Source organism: Thalassophryne amazonica, chromosome 1, assembly GCF_902500255.1.
Source record: "Thalassophryne amazonica chromosome 1, fThaAma1.1, whole genome shotgun sequence".
Lineage (NCBI taxonomy): Eukaryota > Metazoa > Chordata > Actinopteri > Batrachoidiformes > Batrachoididae > Thalassophryne > Thalassophryne amazonica.
Window position 1 is genome coordinate 123439078 of NC_047103.1, and position 17340 is coordinate 123456417.

Genomic DNA, 17340 nt, shown 5'->3' on the forward strand with positions numbered 1-17340 from the left:
GCAGTATAATTAAACGTGGGCTTAGCGGTTAGCGGTTAGCACGGTTCCCACACAACAAGAAGGTCCTGGGAATCGCTTCCCCGCCTGGTCCTTTCTGTGTTGGGTTTGCATGCTCTCCACATGGTCACATGGGTTCCCTCCGGGTGCGCTGACATCCTCCCACTTCCATAGACATGCAGCTTTAGGTGAACTGGACACATTAATTTGACAGTATGTGACTGAGTTTGTCTGACTGACATCCTGTCCAGGGTGGACCATGCCTTTTGTCCGATGACTGCTAGGACAAGCCCTCCTCCCCCCCTCCCCACTCTTGATTGAAATCAGTGAATAAAGAAAATGAATGAATAATAGTGCAACCCCTACGTTGGTTCATGTCGGTAAAATAAGTAGTATGGGTGAATACATAGAATGTTGGACCCATTTTCTGTTTGGGAATCCAAGAACTGACATTGGAGTCTTGAGATTTATAAGATCTTACCATTCTGTTGAATAGCTAGTGCAGCGCTCTAATGGAATCTTCACCAATCTGTCATCAAGTCCCACAAATAGAGACCTATCACTGTGCAGGATTTGCATGCTCCTGATTGGTCGTCGTGCCCCATCAGGGAGGATCCTAAGCTCCTCCAGGTAACAACCATAAAGACTTTATTGGTTGTGGCGAGAGCCTTGAGGATGGTGCCATATTCTGAGTGAAGAAGACAAAGAAAATAAGTAGTTTGTACTGTGTGCTTTAATTCACACCTTTTTTGGTTTTTTTGTACCATAACACCAACGGACGTTAACTAAAAATAACAAAACAATCCCACAAACCAATCAACAAACTGATAACATTTTAAGGCCAAAGTTGACTATAACCTTTCCCTCTCACCTGTTCCGATGTACATGACATGATAGAGCATGTCACGGCCCTGCACGATGTCCACCACCATCTTGGACAATCGTAGGTTGTCCTGGATCAGCAGGGGGTTGATGGTTACTGGCTGGACCACATCATTCATCAGGAAGAGCCGCTGAGCATCCTGTAGACTGCGCTCTGTCAGGTTCCCGCTGGGCCCGCCCTCCTCCAGTGTACCACACTGATAATTCCGTAGATGTTGATGTTAACAATGCAATGTAAAACATGTCATTGCAGACTTTGTTGGATAGTAAGCACTCCAGTGGCTAATCTCACTAACTAGCACAACCTGGAATTCCAAACAGAGCTTTCTCACTTTTGACTTGCAGGAAGTCACTCAGCAGTTAATGGCCACATGTAAACAACAATTTACTGTCAAATATTGGCACTGCAAGTCAAGTCCCTGAGCCATGGCCTATAACACAGCTTGTCCTGTACCTGATACGTAGATCCATTTTCCGATCTACTGGTGGGAACCCAGATCTTTTCATTGTTAAACAGATGATGGATTCTTTTTACAGCAACCTTTGTGGAACAGCAAACTGGATGTTTTTTAATTTGGTGAGCTCAGCGGTGGAAAACCCTTACTTCAGTGAGTAAACGTCCTGCTCCATATTTCCTTCATCCACCCACGAACCAGCTGATTCTACAGACTTCCACTCTTCAGGCAGGTGATGAGCTGAGTAGCAAAATCAATTTTATTAGGTGCACAGTCAGAAGCAATCTACAACCCTAATTCCAATGAAGTTGGGACGTTGTGTAAAATGTAAATAAAAACAGAATACAATGATTTGCAAATCCTCTTCAACTTATATTCAATTTAATACACCACAAAGACAAGATATTGAATGTTCAAACTGATAAACTTCATTGTTTTTGTGTAAACATTTGCCATTTGAAATGGATGCCTGCAACACATTTCAAAAAGTTGGTGGTATGTTTACCACTGTGTACATCACCTGTCCTTCTAACAACACTCAATAAGCGTTTGGGAACTGAGGACACTAATTGTTGAAGCTTTGGAGGTGGAATTCTTTCCCATTCTTGGTTGATTGTACGACTTCAGTTGTTCAACAGTCTGTATTTTGCGCTTCATAATGTGCCACACATTTTCGATGGGCGACAGGTCTGGAATGCAGGCAGTCTCTTTTACTACAAAGCACGCTGTTGTAACATGTGCAGAATGTGGCTTGGCATTGTCTTGTTGGAAATAAGCAGGGACGTCCCTGAAAAAGACGTTGCTTGGATGGCAGCATGTGTTGCTCCAAAACGTGGATGTACCTTTCAGCATTGATGGTGCCATCACAGATGTGTTAGTGTGTTAGTGCCCATGACATGGGCACTAACACATTTCTGAAGTGTTCCTGGGCCCACGCTGTAAGAACCTTTACACAACAATGTCGGTTTTTAATGCAGTGCCGCCTGAGGGTCGAAGGTTTCGGCCTTTCCGCTTCCGTGTAGAAAGTTCTCCAGATTATCTGAATCTTCTGATTATATTATGGACTGTAGATGATGGAATCCCCTAAATTCCTTGCAATTGAACATTGAGAAACATTGTTCTTAAACTGTTGGACTCTTTTTTTCATGCAGTTGTTCACAAAGTGGTGATCCTTGCCCCATCTTTGCTTGTGAACGGCTGAGCCTTTTGGGGATGCGCCTTTTATACCAATCATGACACTCACCTGTTTCCAATAACCTGTTCACTGTGGAATGTTCCAAACAGGTGTTCTTTGAGAAATCATCAACTTTCCCACTCTTTTGTTACCCCGTCCCAGTTTTTTTGAAATGTGCTGCAGACATCCATTCCAAAATGAGTAAATATTTGCACAAAACAATAAAGTTTATCAGTTTTGAACATTAAATATCTTGTCTTTGTGGTGTATTCAATTGAATATAGGTTGAAGATCAATCAATCAATCAACTTTTTTCTTATATAGCGCCAAATCACAACAAACAGTTGCCCCAAGATGATTTGCAAATCATTGTATTCTGTTTTTATTTACATTTCACACAACATCCCATCTTCATTGGAATTGGGGTTGTATGATGGGACATTAACTTCCTGAAGCTGGGTTTTCCACCTCTGGGAGAGTTAAAGTGGGCATTCACTGTGCCTGTGAGTCTGGATGTGGGCTGAATTCTTTTATTTAGTTAGGCAGAATTTCAGCTTTGTCATGCGTCATTTGTTGTGGAGTGTACTGGGTGCAACAGAGGTGATTAACCCCTCCCAACTGGTAATCAGACAGGTGGAGGACTCCAGACATGTCAGAATTTGGTTTGCCACTTGTGGGCGTTTTGAAGAATTGAAGCAGAGCCACAAACCGATGTCCCTGAACTCAGTGTGTTTTTTGCCTCACTCCGCCGATGCAACATCAAGAGGATTAGAAACATGGTGACATGGTGTGTGGCTGCTTGGACAAAAGCACTGATTGACCAGTGGCTGCAACAAGTAAGCCTCTTCAGCGTGTCCTCCTCCACCTATCATGACACGAAGGCGAGAGAAAAAAAGCTGTGGGAAAATAGCCACTGAGCTACAGTGGCCTGGTGTTCATTCATTCATTTATCTTCTGCCGCTTATTCATGCCGAGATCGCGGGTGGTGGTAGACCAAGCAGCTCCTCCCACACTTCCCTGTCCTCTCTAATCTCTCCAATGTGTCTCGGGCTCAGACATACCTACAAGAGTCAATACCTCCTTAGGGAAATGACCAGGACACATCCCCACCAGATGCCCAAACCACCTCAGCTGGCTCCTTTTGATGCAAAGGAGTGGATATTCACACTTCTCAACTTTTTTCCGGAATGTAAGCCCAAATACCCAACAGAGGAATCTCATTTGTGCTGCTTGTATCCATGACCTTGTTCTTTCACGAGTCTTGCCTTCTGGCTCAACACTTTTGTTCACCAGAAGGCCCAGTAAAGCATCCATAAATGTCAGACACAGCCCCCATGTATTGATCTCATGGTCAAGCTTTCCCCAGTATTGAAAAAGACCTCAAGATACTTCAACTCCTCCACTTAGGGCAATAACCCTGACCCAAGGGGTCTACAGGGAACCGCAGTCTTGTTTGAACCCCTGCATAATATTGTGAGATTTGACCACTTCTGGGGACAGCCTGCACAACACAGCATCACTTCTCACGGAAAAAATGGTTTGTACTATTTGTTTCGGCTGCAATCACCGAAGCAGTCATGAAAGTGCAGTTTTTTTCAGTTCCAAGTGGAGAGGGAAGACAAAGCAAATAGGAAAGGTTCTGTCAGTACGTTTTTAGCCTACACACCTTAACTGAGTAGCTGTGTTCTCTTGCCTGCACAACATCCTCGACATGTTTAAGGGGTCATAAACAAACCACAACACGTCCACTTTCCACCACATCTTCACTTTTTCTTTGCATTTTCACTTTGTTTGCTGTGTAATTTGCCACCAAAACTCAGAGAAATTGACATTTTTCTGATGGGGACAGACGAGGGCTGTCCCCAGAGGTAGTAATTATGCTCTTTCATTTAAGCCTTTTAGCGCCCACCCTCAAATGAGACTACGGTTCCCTATCCACCCTTTTCTGACAGACAACTGTGGTCACAGATTTGGATGTGCTGATTTTCATCCCAGTCCCTTCACACTCGGCCTCAAACCTGCTCAATGCACATCAGAGGTCACTACTTCATGAAGCCAACAGAATCACATCATCTACAAAAAGCAGAGATGCAATTCTGATGTCACCAAACTGGACACCCTGACTACACCTTGAATGCTGCCCATGAAGATTAGGAACTGGACTGTGACAAGTGGCAGCCCTGGTGTAGTCCAACACCCACCAGGATCAGGTCTGATGTAATTTAGAGAATGTGGACACAGCATGATCCTGGATTGTAACATTACAGCAGTTCCTGTACCCCATACCCCACAGCACCCCCCACAGGACATCTTGAGGGACCCGGTCTTACTCCTTGTCCACATCCACAAACACATCCAGACTGGGTAGTCATACTCCCAAGAACCTTCTAATTTTCTTCTGAGGGTACATATGATGGCACCCATTTTATTATCATTTGTTTGTCTGTTTGTTTATTTATTTATTTTGAATATTCTGCACACAAAATGCCACAAATGGCCAAGGCATTTTTCTCCTATGAAATACACACACAGTTTCATGCATGTATTCCACACCTGTAGTGTGAGCATTCAGCTTGCAGCTGACCGTCGGACCATACAGTGTAACCACATAAAACACGAGATTTAGCTTCACATTACAAATGAATTACTCAAACAGTTCGAGTAGGAATTGAACAAAAACATTGCCAAACTCACACAGTGTATGCCCAGACTTTACAAAGTCACCGGATTTATTGTTTTGGAGTTATCACCAACACCACATGAAATCACCACTTCATCTGTTATGTGTCGGACGCAGCTCGGAGAAGAACGGCCAGCGTTTGAAGGACCCAGTATGAAATAAGCAGAGCACGGTACAAAGGCTAACTGAATTTAATACATAACAGTGATGTGATACAAAACAACAAAAGAGTGTGCGGTCTGGCATGGTGGTGATACGGTGCGCTTCCAGCAGCGCTAACGGTCCGGAGCCAGAAGCCGTTCGGACCAAGGACCCCGCACGACACCCCCCCGGTGGCCGCAACAAACGAGTCTGTGAAGAAAGGAACCATTATGTGAGTCCACACTCTACACACAGAGAGACCACTCAAAGGTTGTACATAAACAGCAAACACTTCCTGGCTTACTTACTAATCAGCTTCCCAACATGCAGGCATGGAACATCCGTTCACAAAACTCCCATGCAGTGGAAGCCGATACATGACTAACGTACAGCTCAATATATAAGGTGTGAGGGACACCACATTTAGGACTGTATAAACGTTAGTCACAAAATCTAACGTACCTCAGGAAGTGTGCTGACGAGCGTGAGACCTCACCCCCTCCTCTTTCACAGACCGTGCATCAAACCCTGGACGTTCTCTGCATCCACTGATGATGAGATGGCTCCCGAGACGACGATCTCACCCGTCTGGTCACAAGGTCGAGTCTCTGGCAAATACACACTGTTACTCCAGTCTTAAATGCCACCATGTTCCAATCCATATAGATGCACCTCAGCTGTGAGTCCTGACGAGCCGCAGGTGATCAGGGTGAGGTCCTGATAACCTCAGCAACACAGCCACTCAGTCCCAAATGCAAGCCACCTGGAAGGAAAAACAAAAGACAGAAACAAAAGGCAGCCAGGCCCCCCAGCCATACAACAGTACCCCACCCTCACGGGAAGCCTCCTGGCGACCACACAAACCTGGCCCAGGAGAAACACCCCCCTCCAGGGACCATGGCTGGAAACCGCATCTGCATTCGTCTTCCAACAGAATGGTTGATGTCCTCTCCTCTGGCTGCATCCTTGCCTTTGTTTCAGTCAGTCACTTAGCACAGGTGTGGCCAGGAGTTCTTAAACCTGTGCGGTCAGCCTTTATCCAACCATGTTCGGTCTTTAGTCATAAAACAAAAAAGACAAACACAACAACCAAAACACCCCCACTCCCCAGGGGACCGTCCATCAAACCCCGGGAAGAGGAGAAAAGAAAAACCCCAAACTTAAGCTTACAAATAAAAGTGCTAAAAACACCCCCCCCCCCAAACGACATGTAGGGACCAACACCCCCAGAGGACTTCCCGCCAGCTCCAGGAGTAATAACCACAGCCGAGGTCCCTCTGGGATCCAACGTCACCCACGGGGACTCCCAGCGCCTCCCAGAGGACCACTCGTCAACCCCAGGAGACGCCTCCCCTCATGACCAACGGACCCAGCCCCGGCCGTCTATGGCTAGATGGACCCACAGCCCTTTCCCCCCCAGAGGACACCACAGTCAAACCCTGAGGGCGGAAAGGGGAAAAACAGAGAGAAAAAAAAAACATACAAACAAAACAACCCCAACCCCACCCCCTTGGCGCAGTGGAAACTGGAAGCACGTCCAGTGTCACCAACCGTGACTATACCCCAGAAGCCAACCGGGAGGAGTGGAACAGCGGTTATGGCAAACGGCACAAAACGGCGCCACTCCTCCGACTTCTACACCAGCCACTAGCTGCGGGTATATCCCACTGCCCCAAACCTCAGCCACGCCGATGGCAGACGGCCAAAGGCGTGCTGAAGCCGGAGGTGGAACAGGGAATCAAAAAGCACCCCCCCCCCAGGTGCAGAGGTTACCCGGGAAACGCCCAGTATAACCAAACTGCACCACTCCAGCAATGCCGACACTACGGCTCACCCGGCTGGAGCCAGAGGAGAAGAGAGGGAAGAAAAAGAAAATACCCCAAACCCCCCCCCCCTCCCGGGTGCAGAGACTACCTGGGAAATGCCCAGCACAACCAAACTGCACCCCTCCAGCAACGCCGACACTACGGCTCACCCGGCTGGAGTCAGAGGAGAAGAGAGGGCATAACAAAACAAAAAAAAAAAAGAAAAAAAACCCAAGTACCACCCCATCACCCCCCAGGGGACCGTCCCATCAAACCCTGGGGAGGTGAAACAAAAAGAAATAAAAAGAAAGACTAACAGACCAACATACAGTTGTTTGGGTCCTTTTTTTTTTTTTTTTTTTCTTCTTAGACAGGCTGCAGGGTCACAACCCCAGACACAAACAGTGGAAAAAAAAAAAATAAATAAATCCCACACAAAAACCAACTCAAAAAACACCCACACGAAATGAACTAACACAAAACAAATCAGTGACGTATACCGTTAAGCTCAAACAAATCGAACACACCTGTTCTAACTTAAGAGCTTAACGGTAATGTGACTAAGTCACCAAAAGAGGGAGCCAAAGTGCTAAAATGAAAAAAAACCCCTTTGGTGACAGAAAACAAACGAGCTGCATCTCCGTGCGCAGCTGTGTGCAACACACAACCAAAATGTGCTCAACTAAATAACGCCGGAGCTGATACAACAGACGCAGTAGTTATCTTTATCCGGGGAAACGGGGCTACAACTGTAACACAGGAAGCTCAGCGACCCGTGCCACAGAGCTCCGCCGTGCGCGTGCACCCATTACAGACACTCTTGCAGCTCCCGTTTAAACCTCTTATCCGGTCGGAGCGTGACGCGAAGCCGTCGCCAGTCACACTCCACCACGACCCACGGATAAGGCACAACACAGGAACACGGCTGCAAGAGAGCACAAATCAGTATTCAGCAATGGGTCTCAAACACGCACCATCCGGGCGGAGAGCACCCGCAACTGATCCGGATAACTACTGAACGTCTGCTGCCGCCTTCCCGGCGCGTTACCGTCTCTGCTACCGCTGGGTCCGTGATGTTTGGCCAGAGACTACTGTTATGTGTCGGACGCAGCTCGGAGAACCGACCAGCGTTTGAAGGACCCAGTATGAAATAAGCAGAGCACGGTACAAAGGCTCACTGAATTTAATACATAACAGTGATGTGATACAAAACAACAAAAGAGTGTGCGGTCTGGCGTGGTGGTGATACGGTGCGCTCCCAGCAGCGCTAACGGTCCGGAGCCAGAAGCCGTTCGGACCCAAGGACCCCGCCGACACCCCCCAGGTGGCCGCAACAAACCGAGTCTGTGAAAGAAGGAACCATTATGTGAGTCCACACTCACACAGAGAGACCACTCAAAGGTGTACATAAACAGCAAACACTTCCTGGCTTAATTACTAATCAGCTTCCCAACCTGCAGGCATGGAACATCCAGTTCACAAAACTCCACTGCAGTGGAAGCCGATACATGACTAACGTACAGCTCAAATAATAAGGTGTGAGGGACACCACATTTACTGACTGTATAAACGTTAGTCACAAAATCTAACGTACCTCAGGAAGTGTGCTGACGAGCGTGAGACCTCACCCCCTCCTCTTTCACAGACCGTGCATCAAACCCTGGACGTTCTCTGCATCCACTGATGATGAGATGGCTCCCGAGACGACGATCTCACCCGTCTGGTCACAAGGTCGAGTCTCTGGCAAATACACACTGTATACTCCAGTCTTAAATGCCACCATGTTCCAATCCATATAGATGCACCTCAGCTGGGAGTCCTGACGAGCCGCAGGTGATCAGGGTGAGGTCCTGATAACCTCAGCAACACAGCCACTCAGTCCCAAATGCAAGCCACCTGGAAGGAAAAACAAAAGACAGAAACAAAAAGGCAGCCAGGCCCCCCAGCCATACAACATCATCTACATTTTTGCTCCCCAAAACTTGTGCTGTTACCAGCGCAGGTAAAACTGCAGTAATTCCTAACAGTTCGTGCAAAATATGTATTAAACCTAAATATTAAAGCTGAATCTTGACACTACAAGTACATCATCATTTTACTTCAACTCCATTGAGGAAAAATTGCAAAAACTGTGTCACAAACCAACTACTGGTACTTATGCAACTAACTGTATGAGCGATACCTGAAAGTTGGCTATTGGGTTTGGGGTGGCTAGCCAGGCAGTGCGGGGATTCTCCTGGTAGCGGAACGGTCCATTGAAGGCCTGAGTAATGGAGCTGAGATTGAAGGCGCACACAGCAGAAGCTGATATACTGTTCCTACAGGAGACAGAGGGAGTCATCACTGTGAAAATTCAATGTGAAAGAGCACAGGAAAGAAAACTCACCTGATAGCTCTTCCTTGTTTGTCTGCTGCTTTATCATCCACAAGTTACCTCATGAAAATGTCAGAATAACTACTGGCACAATGAGCCCTCAGCAACTAACCTCAGCAGAACGTAATTATGGCATCGGCGACCGCGAGCTGTTAGCAGTTAAGTGGCTTTGGAAGAGTGGCGGCACTGGCTGGAGGGGGCATAATTCCCGTTCATCGTCTACACCGATCACAAGAATCTCGAATATCTCCACACTACCAATTTTCTTAACTCCCGCCAGGCCCAATGGGCAATATTTTTCAGTCGATTTAATTTCACGCTATCCTACCGCCCGGGCACTAAAAATGGTAAATCTGATGCTTTATCTCGAATGGGGGACCCGGTTGGACGCGCTGTTGATCTGGGGACAATTTTACCCTCTTCATGTTTTGTGTCGACCCTAACCTGGGACATTAAGTCCAGAATTAAATTGGCAGTTGGGGATGCGCCCATTCCCACTGGGTGTCCGCGGGGGAAAACTTTTTGTTCCTTCTGCCCTCAGGGGTGAAACGATCTGATGGTGTCATGACAGCCGAATGTTCTGTCATCCTGGTATCAAGAAAACTTTGTTTATTGTTCATCAAAGGTTTTGGTAGCCAGGGGTAGTTAAGGATGTCACCAAATATGTGTCCAGCTGTCAGGTATGCGCAATGCATAAGTCTTCTAATCGCCCACCTGCGGGTCCCTTGTTGCCGTTACCTGTCCTGACTCACCCCTGGTCCCACATTACAATGGATTTTGTGACTGGTTTTCTGCCCTGTAAGGGACATACTGTTGTTTTGACTGTGGTAGATCGCCTCTTTAAGATGGTTCATTTCATTCCTCTGAATAAGCTACCGTCAATTAAGGAAACTGCAGTGGTCATGTTAAACCAGGTTTTTAAACTGCACGGACTTCCTCAGGATATAGTTTCTGACCATGGGCCGCAGTTTGTGTCTCATTTTTGGCAAGAGTTTTGCCGTCTCCTCTGGGTCACATCCAGCTTAACCTCAGGCTACCATCCACAGGCCAATGGGCAGGGTGGAATGGTTAAATTGGGAATTAGAAAAGGACCTCTGGTTGCTTGCATCACAGCACCCCACATCCTGGTCAGAACAACTTCCTTAGATTGAAATTGCCCATAACAGTTTTCCCTCACCTTCCACCGGTTATTTTCCATTTCACATGGTTTTTGGTCACCAGCTTGCGCTTTTTCCCTCAGTTGATCTCAACCCCCCGGTCTCCTCGGATCTCAGTCTGATTCTTCATTGCCAATAAACCTGGGAGCAGGCACAGAAGATTTTGTCGTGTTCCATGATGTCTTATAAAGCTGCCATTGACCGTAGAAGGTGTGGTCAGAAGGGTCAGAAGGTGTGGCTCTCGACACACCACTTGGCTCTTATGGGCATGCCCAGAAAATTGGCTCCCAGGTTTGTCGGCCCCTTCCAGTCTCCAAGGTCATTAATCCTGTTTCTGTTCATCTCCGTCTCCCTTGATCCATGCGTGCCCACCCAACTTTTCATGTTAGTAATATCAAACCTGTTCAGTCAAGCATTTTGTGCCCTCCTGCCATTCCACCGCTGTCCGCCCGGTGTGTGGATGGTGGCCCGGTTTTCACCATGCACCGGCTCCTGGCCTCTCACCGTTGCGGTCGCAATTGTCAATATTTGGTTGACTGGGAGGGTTATGGCCTCAAGGAGCGATCGTGGGTCCCCTCCTGCTTTATTTTGTATCTCAGCCTTATTTGCGACTTTTATGCCCCTGGTTCTCCTGGGCCGTCTGGGGTCGGCCGTAGCCGGGGGGGGGTACTGTCAGGGGGTGTCTTTGCTCTGCTTTTATTTCTTTGCTTTGATCTGTTTTTGTCTGTTTGGTTGCTTTCCTGTTTGTTTATTTTCTTGTTGGACTTTTTCCTGCTTGAGTCTTTCTGTCTCTCTTGGTGGTGGAGGTTTTTTTTCCTCTCTCTCTCTCTCTCTCCCTGGTCATGCCCTCCTTCTGGTGCTTTCCAAGCTCACCTGCTTTCAAATTGCAGCTCACTACTTGGGCGTATATATACTGCTAATTTTGCTCTGTTTCTTCACCAGATTAATGCACCCTGTACCTTCTTTCCAGCTCTTGGTTTTGTATTCCATAGTCCTGCCTGCCTCATCGTGTTTTTGACCTCCTGCCCGTTTATTCTGACCTTGTTTAAGCCTGATGATTGTTGTACTGCTGCTGTGCTGTTTGGACTCCCTTCCCGTGTACTGACCATTGCTAACCTCACCACTAAAGTCTTTCAACCAGAGCTGTTTGTGTGAGCCTTGTATTTGTGTCCTAACCAACCCGTGGTCTGCAGTTGTGAGGCTGGTTGGATGTACTGCAAAATTCTCTGAAACGCCTTTGGAGACGGCTTATGGTAGAGAAATGAACATTCAATACACGAGCAACAGCTGGTTGACATTCCTGCTGTCAGCATGCCAATTGCACGCTCCCTCAAATCTTGCAGCATCTGTGGCATTGTGCTGTGTGAAAAACTGCACCTTTCAGAGTGGCCTTTTATTGTGGACAGTCTAAGGCACACCTGTGCACTAATCATGGTGTCTAATCAGCATCTTGGTATGGCACACCTGTGAGGTGGGATGGATTATCTCAGCAAAGGAGAAGTGCTCACTATCACAGATTTAGACTGGTTTGTGAACAATATTTGAGGGAAATGGTGATATTGTGTATATGGAAAAAGTTTTAGATCTTTGAGTTCATCTCATACAAAATGGGAGCAAAACCAAAAGTGTTGCGTTTATATTTTTGTTGAGTGTAATTTACTAAACAACAGATAATAATAATTGTTTATAAAAATATCTTTGTGTACCTTTACGGGTTGAGGCAAGACACAAACAAAGAAGTGACCTGTATTGTAGTTAATTAACATCACTCACACATTGGTGGTGAAGATCCCGTAGATCAGGTCCTGCTCTGGTAGGTAGAAGGTACTTTGTAGCTCATGGTAGTAAAAGGGGATTTCTCCAGAGCGTGAGCAGTTGAGCCTGGCCTTCATGAAGGTGGTCCAGGTGTCCTCTAAAAGGAAACGTCCGCCCATGTCGTTCTTACAAACTCGCGCCACACGTGAGAACACCATTTTCCCACAGTCATTTTCAACAGCAGTTTCCCTCAGGAAGAAGTACACAAATCGACCAATCTCATAAACGGACACAAAATGAGGCTCTAGGAGAAAGAGAAGATAAGAAGTGGACGACATGAAGATAATATAATTATGATATGAAGGTCTCTCAAAAAACAGAAGTTTATAAAAGCCAGCCAGATGACTGTAAGAACAAATCAACATGTTGACACTACCATTTAGCCACTTTGAGTTGTACTGCGCGGTGCGCAGTGGCGGCATGTTCCCCAGACTCCTGTAGATCACAGGGTCACGTCCCGAGAAGTCAATAACCGTGGCGGCATACAACTCGCCTTTCTTTGTTACCATGGCGGTGGAATTGTGCCGTGGGTCATAGGGACATCGAGCAACACCATTTACTGTGTCCACCACCCGACTGATGTCAGCAATCTGACAGAAAGACAGAGAATTCACAACAAAGGAAGGATGTGCTATAACTCCAACGTAGATGCACCAGATCGAGCAACTTTGTTTTACATGTGTTTGCCACCTGCTGCATAGTTAGTCAAAGCTGGACCCGTGCATAATTAGGAGAAGATTTAGTTGTGAGTTAGACCCTTCAATTTCTAGACAAAAAAAAAAAACTTTTAAATCAGAGAAATAAGCATTGCTTTGTGAGTGGTTGGCAATGGCATAGAAAGGATTTTGGACGTATTTAGCAAAGAAAAATAGAAAGCATGAGAGATGGTCGGGACAGATACACACTGGAAGGGATCAATGAGACAGACAGTGTTTCTTCTCAGAGGCGTACTTCATTAGAAAGATGAAATGTTCTGATTTTAAAACTAAAATAAAAACAATGTCACAGCTCCACACAACCCTGCAGAAAGGATTTTGTAGGAATATAGCTGAAACAGACACCTCTCTCTCTCTCTCTCATATATGCCTGGTTTTGGAGTGAGGTGTAGCTTGAAATAAGCTTGTCTTTAAGAATCACTGTTTTCCAAAAGCTAGGTCTGGTGACCACCAACACCACCACGACATGTCTGATGTTACAATCCATGAAAAACATCCTCCTTCTCCCTCAGCTATTTGACTTTAACCCACACAGTGACAACTAAGCTAATCTGTAGTTAGCTGGTGTCACAGACTGAACGCCCCCCCCCTTACCTCGTTTCTGCTTAAAACAGCCTTGTTTGTGCTTAAAACTGACTTTAGTGATTTAAGAGGTTTTACTTTGTCATCTGATGGTTAATAATCACATTAATCCATTTGATCGCTTTGGGTGAAGAGACTCCGTCTCAGACGGGCTGCTGATGCATGCGCAGTGGAGGCAGGGCGGACCAATTTTTAGGGGCGGGGCTGTGCCAGGTGCCACTCCTCCTGCTCCTCCTGACCAGCTGGATCAGTCTGCCTCATTTCATCATGTTCCTTACCCAGACTGTTGACAGACTCTGCTGCACCGTATCCAGCTCTTCACCTGCCACCCCAAGCCCTAACGGCAGTGGAAACGTCCATTGTACCTCGTCTTGCTGTGCAGGTGCATTTAATCTCTGGTATGGTGGTGAAGCATCATCACAAACTCCAGCCTTGTAAGTGTCATCTGAAAGGCCGCTGTCTGCTCCTGTCCCAGTGCCGAGCCTCACAAATTCTCCCCACTGCCTGAGTCCCATAGCCAGTGTTTTGACTCCTCCACCCTGGCGTAGCTGGCCTCCCATCTGCTGCTACTCTGGTCCCCTTCCAGCTCCACCACCTTTCATGCTTGTTCTTTTGTTTTTGTGCTGTCAGGGTTCATTTTTGGGGATGGGGTCGGATGGGGGGGAGAGGTTGTGTCACGGTTCTGGCTGTGCCTCCAAATTATTTCTTAGGCTGAATCTCAATTCTACCCCTTGGCCCTTCCCCTTACCCCTTCCCCTCTGTTTTGCGTGGGCACGAGAGACAGAGGGGTGTCTCAATTCTCTTTTTGGTGCGAGATGGAGGGTAGGCAGAGGGCTACAAACCCCTTCAAACAGAGTGAATCTGGATGCACACTCCATTTAGAGGAGTAGGAGGAGCTTACCGCTGTCTCCAAAGAAACAAACATGGAGCCGAAAGAGCCGCACAAATGAAGCGGCTTTCATTACAAACTACACTGTTTAGAAACTTATAACTTGCCAAAAACTTTACAGGCAATTGCCTTTGACAGCAACGTGTATGCTGCTGGATGCATGTTGCGTATATGTCGTTCTGAGGAATATCGCAACTTCACTCATGCGCTGAGGCGTTATAATGCAGATACACACAAACGCTACGATAAGACACTTTTATTTCTCACAATGGAGAAAATCATGATAAAAGATAAGCACGTTAATTTGTATGTTCATAAATCTTTGGATAATAGCAACCCCTTCTGTTGGATTTCAAGGTCTGTAACGCGTGTGTATTTTGTGAACAATCAGGGAGCCCTGAGCACACTCGGCTCCTAATGTGTGTTACACACACATGTATATGTGTAACACATAACCTGATATCATAATAGACTGCTATTATTTATCAAGGAAATTTCTAAAGGAAATAGGGCTGGATGCAAAAAATGGGAGAATTCGAAAAAGAAATATAAGGTTAACAGAACTAGATGCAGCCCAAACATACATACAGGTGCTGATCATATAATTAGAATATCATGAAAAAGTTGATTTATTTCAGTAATTCCATTCAAAAAGTGACACTTATACATTCATTCCACACAGATTGATATTTCAAGTGTTTATTTATTTTAATTACTAATTAATTAATGACCAATCAGTCAATTAATGATTAATCAATTAACAATATTAATTATTACTATTATTAATGATTAATTATTATTTGTATTAGTAACATTGATTAATTACTAATTACTTAATTATTAATACTATTAATTATTATTATTATTATTATTATAAATTATGAATTAATTAAATTAATTATTAATACCACAAAATTCTCTGACGTGATTGCGATGTGTTGAAGAAATCTGCAACTTCTTCTATTTCTTTGCATTTATGCAGAAAGGCGAGAAAATAAAAAGAGCAAACAGGCTAAAAAGAGCAAGTTGTGCTTTGGTTGCCATGTTGACAAACAGTGAAGACAGCAGTTTGAGCCTGGCAGTCCCCCCCCCCCCCCCCCCCACCCAAAAGGCGGAGTGGTGTCTCAATTCATAGGGCTAAAGGCATACCCCTTTACCTTACCCCTTGTTTTAAAGGGGTAGGCGTAGGGCCAAGGGGAAGGGGAAGGGGTACAAAAGAGAATTGAGATTGGGCCTTAGTGTCTCCTGTGCTCTATTATCTGTCTGTCTTGTTTCTGTATTGTCAGTGTGTGTCCTCCTCCCTCACCAACAGCCAGTCAGTCCTACAGCCACACTCACAGTCCCGCCCCTCAGTCTTCCACCTTCCAAAATTCCCTAAACACTCTGTCTGTACCTTCCTGCTTCACTGCTTGTCTCCTTTTCAATGATCTATCCTACCACACCCACAACTCGGTCTTCATTTCAACTCTGTTCAGCCTTGACAGCATTAACAGTCTCCTGGTTCTGTGATCACCACTCTTACTAACCTATGTGCCACGAGCAATGCCTGGATGGGAAACCACTCACCACTATCAACTCTCTGCCTTCACTGATCTTAACTGTAGCCCACCTCAGCAATCATAGGAAAGTTTTATCACTGATTCAATCTCTGGGTCTGTATCATACCTTTGATTCCCTTGTACACTTCACTTGCTTCGGTGCATGTATCACCTAAATCTAAAGCCGGCAGACCTAGCGCACCACTCTGACACACATTATTGTCAATGGCAAGTCCTGTAGAGAAGCAGGTCTTGTGAGTTCTGTCTGTCTGCAAGGAAATACATGCAGCAAGTGTATTTGCAAATTTATATAATCTCAACATCAAATTTAACAAATTATATGAAGTCAATAGCTTGAGTGTTCACAGCTGTTAGACTGAGAAGAAGCATTTTTGCTGCATTTCTGTAACAGGGTTTTTGTTTTTTAAGCATTTCAGACAGTGAAAGAAAAGTTTTGCACAATTCAGATTCACTCATTCAAGGATTATGAAACAAAGTGTGGGGTTTTGTTTGTTTGTTGTTTGTGCCCACTTTCTGAGTGGATTAAAGCTGTAAACTAATGAATCCTTGATATATGCACTAGAGTACCATGGCACATCCAGGACAACTGTTGCCATTCTCACAGGTCCGCGTCCTGGATTGGACCCCACCTCCACATTCAGCACTGCATTTAGCCCAGGGACCCCACACTGTCCATAATACTGGCAGAGGACATGGCATCTTCTTGTTACACATCCTAAAAAGAGAGGTGACAGTGTTCACACTTTTACTGCAAAGCAGAGCTGATCACAAGTGCACTTTCACCCCATGAGTAAATTCTTGCTTATCTGATCTCACACAAAAATTCTACCCTTCTGAAATGGCGTAGGCACATTTCGTCCTCACCTTGTCTCTCGATCGTGGCCAACACAGACTCGACCACTGTGCCGAGGTGAAGGATTGTTGCAGGATCGATCCCTCACTTCAAATCCAATACCACAACTGCTGCTGCACTGGCTCCAAGTGGACCAGGGAGTCCAGCCACCATTCCTGATGGACAACACCATCACAGCAGAAAAGACATGGTACTGACTTACAAAATTCATACAAAATGACCCCACTCATATAATCTTTTCTTAGGGAATACTTGAAGTGC

At 45.8% G+C, this 17340-nt stretch overlaps 1 protein-coding gene across 1 annotated transcript in view; it reads right to left on the reverse strand.

The window, feature by feature from the left end:
* The window catches only part of LOC117513790 (semaphorin-5B-like), a 145128-nt gene that overhangs the window by 36847 nt on the left and 90941 nt on the right, over nucleotides 1–17340 (reverse strand). The window contains 6 exon segments of the mRNA XM_034174021.1: nucleotides 479–638; nucleotides 641–685; nucleotides 869–1076; nucleotides 9317–9452; nucleotides 12439–12724; nucleotides 12857–13070. Coding sequence (XP_034029912.1) covers nucleotides 479–638; nucleotides 641–685; nucleotides 869–1076; nucleotides 9317–9452; nucleotides 12439–12724; nucleotides 12857–13070 — 1049 coding nt within the window.